The following is an 11,203-nucleotide window of genomic DNA, read 5'->3' as shown; positions in this document are numbered from 1 at the left end:
GGCTACCACATTTGCCTTCCCCGGGTGGTAACGAATCTCAAAATCGTAATCATTCAATAATTCAATCCACCTACGCTGCCTCATATTCAGTTGTTTCTGATTAAATATGTGTTGAAGACTTTTGTGGTCGGTATATATAATACTTTTGACCCCATATAAGTAGTGCCTCCAAGTCTTTAATGCAAAAACAACCGCGCCTAATTCCAAATCATGCGTCGTATAATTTTGTTCGTGAATCTTCAATTGTCTAGACGCATAAGCAATCACCTTCGTTCGTTGCATTAATACACAACCGAGACCTTGCTTTGATGCATCACAATAAATCACAAAATCATCATTCCCTTCAGGCAATGACAATATAGGTGCCGTAGTTAGCTTTTTCTTCAATAACTGAAACGCTTTCTCTTGTTCATCATTCCATTCAAATTTCTTCCCTTTATGCGTTAATGCAGTCAAGGGTTTTGCTATTCTGGAAAAGTCTTGGATGAACCTTCTGTAGTAACCAGCTAGTCCTAAAAACTGACGTATGTGTTTCGGAGTTTTCGGGGTTTCCCACTTTTCAACAGTTTCTATCTTTGCCGGATCCACCTTAATACCTTCTTTGTTCACTATGTGACCGAGGAATTGAACTTCTTCCAACCAAAATGCACACTTTGAAAACTTAGCGTACAATTCTTCCTTCCTCAATACTTCTAACACCTTTCTCAAATGTTCACCGTGTTCTTGGTCATTCTTTGAGTAAATAAGTATGTCATCAATGAAAACAATGACAAACTTGTCAAGGTATGGTCCACACACTCGGTTCATAAGGTCCTTGAACACAGCTGGTGCATTAGTTAAACCAAACGGCATGACCATAAACTCGTAATGACCGTAACGTGTTCTGAAAGCAGTCTTTGGAATATCATCTTCTTTCACCCGCATTTGATGATACCCGGAACGTAAGTCAATCTTTGAATAAACAGACGAGCCTTGTAGTTGATCAAATAAGTCATCGATTCTCGGTAGTGGGTAGCGGTTCTTGATGGTAAGTTTGTTCAACTCTAGGTAGTCGATACACAACCTGAATGTACCATCTTTCTTCTTGACAAACAAAACAGGAGCTCCCCACGGTGATGTGCTTGGTCGAATGAAACCACTCTCTAAAAGTTCTTGTAATTGGCTTTGTAGTTCTTTCATCTCGCTGGGTGCGAGTCTGTAAGGAGCACGAGCTATTGGTGCAGCTCCTGGTACAAGATCTATTTGAAATTCAACGGATCGATGTGGGGGTAATCCCGGTAATTCTTTCGGAAATACATCAGGAAATTCTTTTGCGACGGGAACATCATTGATGCTCTTTTCTTCAGTTTGTACTTTCTCGACGTGTGCTAGAACAGCATAGCAACCTTTTCTTATTAGTTTTTGTGCCTTCAAATTACTAATAAGATGTAGCTTCGTGTTGCCCTTTTCTCCGTACACCATTAAGGGTTTTCCTTTTTCTCGTATAATGCGAATTGCATTTTTGTAACAAACGATCTCCGCTTTCACTTCTTTCAACCAGTCCATACCGATTATCACATCAAAACTCCCTAACTCTACTGGTATCAAATCAATCTTAAATGTTTCGCTAACCAGTTTAATTTCTTGATTCCGACATATATTATCTGCTGAAATTAATTTACCATTTGCTAATTCGAGTAAAAATTTACTATCCAAAGGCGTCAATGGACAACTTAATTTAGCACAAAAATCTCTACTCATATAGCTTCTATCCGCACCCGAATCAAATAAAACGTAAGCAGATTTATTGTCAATAAGAAACGTACCCGTAACAAGCTTCGGGTCTTCCTGTGCCTCTGCCGCATTAATATTGAAAACTCTTCCACGGCCTTGTCCATTCGTGTTCTCCTGGTTCGGGCAATTTCTAATAATGTGGCCCGGTTTTCCACATTTATAACAAACTACATTGGCATAACTTGCTCCGACACTACTTGCTCCGCCATTACTCGTTCCGACACCATTTGTTCCTTTCGTTCTATTAACCCCTGGTCCGTAGACCTCACACTTCGCCGCGCTATGACCATTTCTTTTACACTTGTTGCAAAATTTGGTGCAGAACCCCGAGTGATTCTTTTCACACCTTTGGCATAGCTGCTTCTGATTGTTGTTGTTGTTGCGGTTATTATTGTTGTTGGGATGATTGTTGTAGTTGCTGTTGTTGTTGTTGTTGTTGTTGTTGGGCCGTTTGTTGTAGTTGCGATTGATGTTGCGATTGTTGGGATAATTGTTGCGATTATTGTTGTAATTGCTGTTGTTGTTGTATTGGTTATTCTTATCACCGTTTTCCTCCCACTTTCTTTTGACTTGCTTCACATTGGCCTCTTCAGCAGTCTGTTCTTTAATTCTTTCTTCAATTTGGTTCACGAGTTTGTGAGCCATTCTACATGCCTGTTGTATGGAGGCGGGCTCGTGTGAACTTATATCTTCTTGGATTCTTTCCGGTAATCCTTTCACAAACGCGTCGATCTTCTCTTCCTCATCTTCGAATGCTCCCGGACACAATAGGCACAATTCTGTGAATCGTCTTTCGTACGTGGTAATATCAAATCCTTGGGTTCGTAACCTTCTAAGTTCTGTCTTGAGCTTATTGACCTCGGTTCTGGGACGGTACTTCTCGTTCATCAAGTGCTTGAATGCTGACCACGATAGTGCGTACGCATCGTCTTGTCCCACTTGCTCTAGATAGGTATTCCACCATGTTAACGCAGAACCTGTGAAGGTATGCGTAGCGTACTTTACTTTGTCCTCTTCAGTACACTTACTTACGGCAAACACCGATTCGACCTTCTCGGTCCACCGTTTCAATCCGATCGGTCCTTCGGTTCCATCAAATTCCAAAGGTTTGCAGGCAGTGAATTCTTTGTAGGTGCATCCTACACGATTTCCTGTACTGCTAGATCCAAGATTATTGTTGGTATGTAGCGCAGCCTGTACTGCGGCTATGTTTGAAGCTAGAAAAGTACGGAATTCCTCTTCATTCATATTCACGGTGTGTCGAGTAGTCGGTGCCATTTCCTTCAAAATAGTTAAATGGAACAAGTTAATCATACAGAATATTAAGAGTAGTTAATAGTATTTCGTAGCATAATATGAACTCATTTATAAAAGCTTTTTCTTCATATTAGTGTTTTATAAGTTTAAATTCGGGTAGTACCTACCCGTTAAGTTCATACTTAGTAGCTAATATACAATTCAACTACTACAATTCTATATGAAAAACTGATTATAATAATATTTCGCGTTCAAACTTTTATACAATATTTTACAAACTTACAATACCGCTTATTTTACATAAAGCATGAAATATAGCACACAATAACTTTGATACAAGATAGTTGTGAAGATAATTCTAGCTAGTACACAAGTCGTTCAGCAAAGGCAATAAAGACACGTAATTCATACGTCCAGAAACAAGTCATGCATTCTGGTTTTACTAGGACTACTTCCCATCCTTGGTCTTGTGCAACATAACCGTTATGGCCGTTGATAAGACAGCGTGTTGTAACGTCGTCAAAGGGACGAGGGTTACGTAATGTCCAACAGTCCCGTAATAATCTAAAAACCTCATTTCTTACCCCAATTACCGACTCCGTCACTTGTGGAAACGTTTTGTTTAATAGTTGTAGCCCGATGTTCTTGTTCTCACTTTGGTGAGAAGCGAACATTACTAATCCGTAAGCATAACATGCTTCTTTATGTTGCATGTTAGCCGCTTTTTCTAAATCACGAAGTCCAATATTCGGATATATTGAGTCAAAATAATTTCTTAACCCGTTGCGTAAAATAGCATTTGGATTCCCCGCAATATATGCGTCAAAGTAAACACATCGTAACTTATGGGTTTCCCAATGTGATATCCCCCATCTTTCAAACGAAAGTCTCTTATAAACCAAGACATTCTTGGAACGTTCTTCGAATGTCTTACAAACTGATCTCGCCTTAAATAGTTGTGCCAAGGAATTCTGGCCGACTCTAGACAAGATTTCATCAATCATGTCTCCGGGTAGGTCTCTTAAAATATTGGGTTGTCTATCCATTTTGTGTTTTTAAACTGTAAAATAGACAAGAGTTAGATTCATAAAAAAATACTTATTAATACAAGCAATTTTTACATATATCATAAAGCATAAGAACACTATATTACATATATTACACCACACGAATACAACTATCTTATTCCGACTCGCTCGTTTCTTCTTCTTCGGTTTTGGTTCGTTTTGCCAAGTTTCTAGGGATATATGATGTTCCCCTAATACGAGCCGTCGTTGTCCACATTGGTTTAGAAAAACCTGGTGGTTTAGAGGTTCCCGGGTCATTGTTACAACTTAAGGACTTCGGGGGTTGACGATACATATAAAGTTCATCGGGGTTGGAATTAGATTTCTCTATTTTTATGCCCTTTCCCTTATTATTTTCTTTTGCCTTTTTAAATTCAGTTGGGGTAATTTCTATAACATCATCGGAATTCTCGTCGGAATCCGATTCATCGGAGAATTGGTAATCCTCCCAATATTTTGCTTCCTTGGCGGAAACACCATTGACCATAATTAACCTTGGTCGGTTGGTTGAGGATTTTCTTTTACTTAACCATTTTATTATTTCCCCCACCGGTTCTATTTCTTCATCCGGTTCCGATTCTTCTTCCGGTTCCGATTCTTCTTCTGGTTCTGACTCTTCTTCCGGTTCCTCTTCGGGAACTTGTGAATCAGTCCACGAATCATTCCAATTTACATTTGACTCTTCATTATTATTAGGTGAGTCAATGGGACTTGTTCTAGAGGTAGACATCTATCACATAATATCAAACGCGTTAAGAGATTAATATATCACATAATATTCACATGTTAAAAATATATAGTTTCCAACAAAATTTGTTAAGCAATCATTTTTCAAGTAAACACGGTCGAAGTCCAGACTCACTAATGCATCCTAACAAACTCGATAAGACACACTAATGCAAAATTCTGGTTCTCTAAGACCAACGCTCTGATACCAACTGAAATGTCCCGTTCTTATTGATTAAAAACGTTCCATATTAATTGATTTCGTTGCGAGGTTTTGACCTCTATATGAGACGTTTTTCAAAGACTGCATTCATTTTTAAAACAAACCATAATCTTTATTTCATAAATAAAGGTTTAAAAAGCTTTACGTAGATTATCAAATAATGATAATCTAAAATATCATGTTTACACACGACCATTACATAATGGTTTACAATACAAATATGTTACATCGAAATCAGTTTCTTGAATGCAGTTTTTACACAATATCATACAAACATGGACTCCAAATCTTGTCCTTATTTTAGTATGCAACAGCGGAAGCTCTTAATATTCACCTGAGAATAAACATGCTTTAAACGTCAACAAAAATGTTGGTAAGTTATAGGTTTAACCTATATATATCAAATCGTAACAATAGACCACAAGATTTCATATTTCAATACACATCCCATACATAGAGATAAAAATCATTCATATGGTGAACACCTGGTAACCGACATTAACAAGATGCATATATATAAGAATATCCCCATCATTCCGGGACACCCTTCGGATATGATATAAATTTCGAAGTACTAAAGCATCCGGTACTTTGGATGGGGTTTGTTAGGCCCAATAGATCTATCTTTAGGATTCGCGTCAATTAGGGTGTCTGTTCCCTAATTCTTAGATTACCAGACTTAATAAAAAGGGGCATATTCGATTTCGATAATTCAACCATAGAATGTAGTTTCACGTACTTGTGTCTATTTTGTAAATCATTTATAAAACCTGCATGTATTCTCATCCCAAAAATATTAGATTTTAAAAGTGGGACTATAACTCACTTTCACAGATTTTTACTTCGTCGGGAAGTAAGACTTGGCCAATGGTTGATTCACGAACCTATAACAATATATACATATATATCAAAGTATGTTTAAAATATATTTACAACACTTTTAATATATTTTGGTGTTTTAAGTTTATTAAGTCAGCTGTCCTCGTTAGTAACCTACAACTAGTTGTCCACAGTTAGATGTACAGAAATAAATCAATAAATATTATCTTGAATCAATCCACGACCCAGTGTATACGTATCTCAGTATTGATCACAACTCAAACTATATATATTTTGGAATCAACCTCAACCCTGTATAGCTAACTCCAACATTCACATATAGAGTGTCTATGGTTGTTCCGAAATATATATAGATGTGTCGACATGATAGGTCAAAACATTGTATACGTGTCTATGGTATCTCAAGATTACATAATATACAATACAAGTTGATTAAGTTATGGTTGGAATAGATTTGTTACCAATTTTCACGTAGCTAAAATGAGAAAAATTATCCAATCTTGTTTTACCCATAACTTCTTCATTTTAAATCCGTTTTGAGTGAATCAAATTGCTATGGTTTCATATTGAACTCTATTTTATGAATCTAAATAGAAAAGTATAGGTTTATAGTCAGAAAAATAAGTTACAAGTCATTTTTGTAAAGGTAGTCATTTCAGTCGAAAGAACGACGTCTAGATGACCATTTTAGAAAACATACTTCCACTTTAAGTTTAACCATAATTTTTGGATATAGTTTCATGTTCATAATAAAAATCATTTTCTCAGAATAACAACTTTTAAATCAAAGTTTATCATAGTTTTTAATTAACTAACCCAAAACAGCCCGCGGTGTTACTACGACGGCGTAAATCCGGTTTTACGGTGTTTTTCGTGTTTCCAGATTTTAAATCATTAAGTTAGCATATCATATAGATATAGAACATGTGTTTAGTTGATTTTAAAAGTCAAGTTAGAAGGATTAACTTTTGTTTGCGAACAAGTTTAGAATTAACTAAACTATGTTCTAGTGATTACAAGTTTAAACCTTCGAATAAGATAGCTTTATATGTATGAATCGAATGATGTTATGAACATCATTACTACCTTAAGTTCCTTGTATAAACCTACTGGAAAAGAGAAAAATGGATCTAGCTTCAATGGATCCTTGGATGGCTCGAAGTTCTTGAAGCAGAATCATGACACGAAAACAAGTTCAAGTAAGATCATCACTTGAAATAAGATTGTTATAGTTATAGAAATTGAACCAAAGTTTGAATATGATTATTACCTTGTATTAGAATGATAACCTACTGTAAGAAACAAAGATTTCTTGTGGTTGGATGATCACCTTACAAGATTGGAAGTGAGCTAGCAAACTTGAAAGTATTCTTGATTTTATGTAACTAGAACTTGTAAAATATATGAAGAACACTTAGAACTTGAAGATAGAACTTGAGAGAGATCAATTAGATGAAGAAAATTGAAGAATGAAAGTGTTTTTAGGTGTTTTTGGTCGTTGGTGTATGGATTAGATATAAAGGATATGTAATTTTGTTTTCATGTAAATAAGTCATGAATGATTACTCATGTTTTTGTAATTTTATGAGATATTTCATGCTAGTTGCCAAATGATGGTTCCCACATGTGTTAGGTGACTCACATGGGCTGCTAAGAGCTGATCATTGGAGTGTATATACCAATAGTACATACATCTAAAAGCTGTGTATTGTACGAGTACGAATACGGGTGCATACGAGTAGAATTGTTGATGAAACTGAACGAGAATGTAATTGTAAGCATTTTTGTTAAGTAGAAGTATTTTGATAAGTGTATTGAAGTCTTTAAAAAGTGTATAAATACATATTAAAACACTACATGTATATACATTTTAACTGAGTCGTTAAGTCATCGTTAGTCGTTACATGTAAGTGTTGTTTTGAAACCTTTAGGTTAATGATCTTGTTAAATGTTGTTAACCCAATGTTTATAATATCAAATGAGATTTTAAATTATTATATTATCATGATATTATGATATATTAATATATCTTAATATGATATATATTCATTTAAATGTCGTTACAACGATAATCGTTACATATATGTCTCGTTTCGAAATCCTTAAGTTAGTAGTCTTGTTTATATGTATGTAACTCATTGTTAATATACTTATGGAGATACTTACTTATCATAATCTCATGTTAACCATATGTATATCCATATATATATCGTCATGTCGTTTTTACAAGTTTTAACGTTCGTGAATCGCCGGTCAACTTGGGTGGTCAATTGTCTATATGAAACATATTTCAATTAATCAAGTCTTAACAAGTTTAATTGCTTAACATGTTGGAAACATTTAATCATGTAAATATCAATCTCAATTAATATATATAAACATGGAAAAGTTCGGGTCACTACACGAGAACCCGGATGACATACACATAACTAGCATCATACAGCCTGTCGTGATAATCATAACCGTGAAGGAACACTTGGAACAAGTGAAAAGCAAAACCTTCCCGGCTAGACTGAGAGCACCGTGATGCCATAACCGGAACCAACCTGCAGTCAGTACCGTCACGGCATTCCAACCAGACACGAAGATATTCTCCCGGGACAAGAACGTTGTCCCGGAGAAAGTGCACTACCCCGGAGCAGACACTTCGTCCCGGAATAATCACTTGATAACGGAACAAGCATGAAAGCAAGTTGCATGCTACGTCAGCCCGCGAATCTAGGGAAGTTCGTTAGGATCTGTTATTCCCCACGAAAGGGACAGGTGCCACGTCACCCCTCGGGATTGACAAAGTTCGTTAAAACCATGAAAGGGACATGTGCCACGTCATCATTCCCTCCTAGACATCTATAAATACGTAAACAAAATATTTCATTCGGACAACACTGGATGCATTAATGTTACTCTGCCCAAATCAATTGCGGTAACATCACTCCAGTCGTTAAACCAATTCCGGCCGGTGCTTCGATCATCATCAGAATTAATCCTCACTCTTAGATATTAGCTTATTCGATTCCGATCGAATAAGGTTAATTCAATCAATTGTTTTACGCCCTTGGAATCCAGATTCCAAATCGGGGTTTGCACAATTATTGGAGTTAAAACATTTGACTTACTATTTTTCTCAAATCAAGCACTCAAACCCGAAATCTAACCACGCAAGTCAATTTTGGTTTGATCAAATGGCGCCACCTAAAGGTATGAAAGCAAAGCAAAGTGACCGGATGAGATGTCGGAAACTAGCCAAAAGCTCTGCGAACGGATCGCCGGCTATACACTCCCTGCTAACATCGTCATACCGGTCACTTTGGGGGTGTACAATGGCACCACCGACCCGGATGATTTCCTGCAAATCTTTGAGGGCGCCATGAAAATCCAACATTGGAGCGATGAGGTAGCGTGCCATCTCTTTTCGACCGTCCTACAGTCGGCTGCCAGGGAATGGTTCGCAAAATTACCACCTAATGGAATCACGTGCTTCACAGACTTGAGGAAAAAGTTCCTCATGCAATATCAGAACCTCCGCCAACACACGTATACACACGTGTATGCTCACGAAATACCAATATACCAGGGGGAGAAAATTGAAAGCTTCATCACAAGGTATATGCTGGAGTGTCAAAAAATACCAGGACTCCCGGAAATACAGCAGATTTTCGGAATCATAACATGCCTAGATAAAGATGCACACCCGTCGCTCGTCTCTGAACTCCAGTGGAACATCCCGAGTACATTTGCAGATGCAGTGACGGTAGCGAGGTAGTACCAACACTCTGGAAGGGAAAGACAAGTCGGGTATCACCGGGACAAAAAGAAAAGAGAAGAGGAAAGAAGAATTGACAGTAGGCACCGTCACGACAGCAGCAGGCGCAGTGAAAGCCATCACAAAGGCCACAACAGTCACGGCAAAAGCCATGACAGCCATAGGCATGATAAGAGCAGCCGAATACCATATGATAAGGGGTCCCTAATCGACAACCTATCCAAAACTCCAAGGGAAATACTGTTAACAGAACCCGTAAAGGCAAAGTTTACCTCTCCGGCACCACTGGAAAAAAGTCACGGTCAAAAGTCAGAAAAGTATTGTGAGTTCCACGAATACAATGGCCATGACAACGATGGATGCAAGGCGTTGATACGCAAAATCATTGCCAAAATCAAAGCAGGCGAACTCAATCACTTGTTATCAGGACGGAAGTTCAAGAAGGTCGACCCCAACAAAACATTCAATTGGCAGAAGAAAGACGGTAAGGAACGTGAGAAGGCGAAAGATAAAGTTGTAATCAACATGATCAGTATTGAAAAAGATGAGCTCGACCCCTGGAGAGACGTGGAAATCACATTCCTTAGGCTACCGACACAATATGCTCGGGAAGAACCTGTGGTGATTGAAGGCTTGATAGACGGCTTTTGTCACCACCCGGAAAAAAAATTCGACTAATTTTGAACCAAACTCTCACTACGATCTAATATTTTTGACATGATATGCAAATTCTATTAGGATGAGTCTCAAAATTTATTTATTTATTATGTATATTCATTTACCTTTTGACTAATCCCGATGATTCACGAACCATTATTTGTGAATGTGTGTGTGTATAAATGTATGTATATGTGTATATATAACTTAAAACAATAATAACTATTATACAAATTATTATTATAACTAAATAATTAAAATAAAATACGTTGTAATGAAAACTATTATATATATATATATATATATATATATATATATATATATATATATATATATATATGAATATTACTTGTATATATATATTAATATATTAAATTTAAAGGTTTAATATATTTAACTAATATATTTATTTACGAAGTAAAATTTGTAATTTATGAATGTTCTTATATATTAAATAAAAATGATTTCGAGTCTAAACTGTAAACGTTTGGAACACTCGGTTGACGTTTCGTTGATTTTAATATAAACCTAATATATATCTATGAGGACTTAAATAAAAGTTAGTCCGCATATTGATTAAAGAGATTATGGGATCGATAAAAGTATTTTTACCCTTTTAGTTTAAGTTTTAGTATTCCGTACACGTTAATTAAGACAGAAAATAAATAATGAGTGAAATAATTAAATATGATTTAATCTAAAAACTTGGGATCTTTTATTGTTAATCAAGTAATCGAATTGTTTTATCCATACACGTTAATCAAGTAATCGAATTGTTTTATCCATATTACTCAATGATGATAAAACTCTATTTATCAATTCATATTCGTCATGAAACATTTTTATTGTTAGCCATGACGACCTCGATCAAATTTCGGGACGAAATTTCTTTAACGG

General features: G+C 36.3%; 1 protein-coding gene across 1 annotated transcript; it reads left to right on the top strand.

Moving 5' to 3' along the window:
* Positions 1-9,115: 9,115 nt before the first annotated feature.
* On the top strand, positions 9,116-10,327 carry LOC139876057 (uncharacterized). Its single transcript, XM_071863356.1, has 2 exons — positions 9,116-9,645; positions 9,748-10,327. The coding sequence occupies exons 1-2, from the start codon at positions 9,116-9,118 to the stop codon at positions 10,325-10,327; spliced, it is 1,110 nt and encodes a 369-aa protein (XP_071719457.1).
* The last annotated feature ends 876 nt before the right edge of the window (positions 10,328-11,203 follow it).

The sequence above is a fragment of the Rutidosis leptorrhynchoides genome, chromosome 11, assembly GCF_046630445.1.
Source record: "Rutidosis leptorrhynchoides isolate AG116_Rl617_1_P2 chromosome 11, CSIRO_AGI_Rlap_v1, whole genome shotgun sequence".
NCBI lineage: Eukaryota > Viridiplantae > Streptophyta > Magnoliopsida > Asterales > Asteraceae > Rutidosis > Rutidosis leptorrhynchoides.
This window is presented reverse-complemented; position numbering and strand designations above follow the sequence as displayed.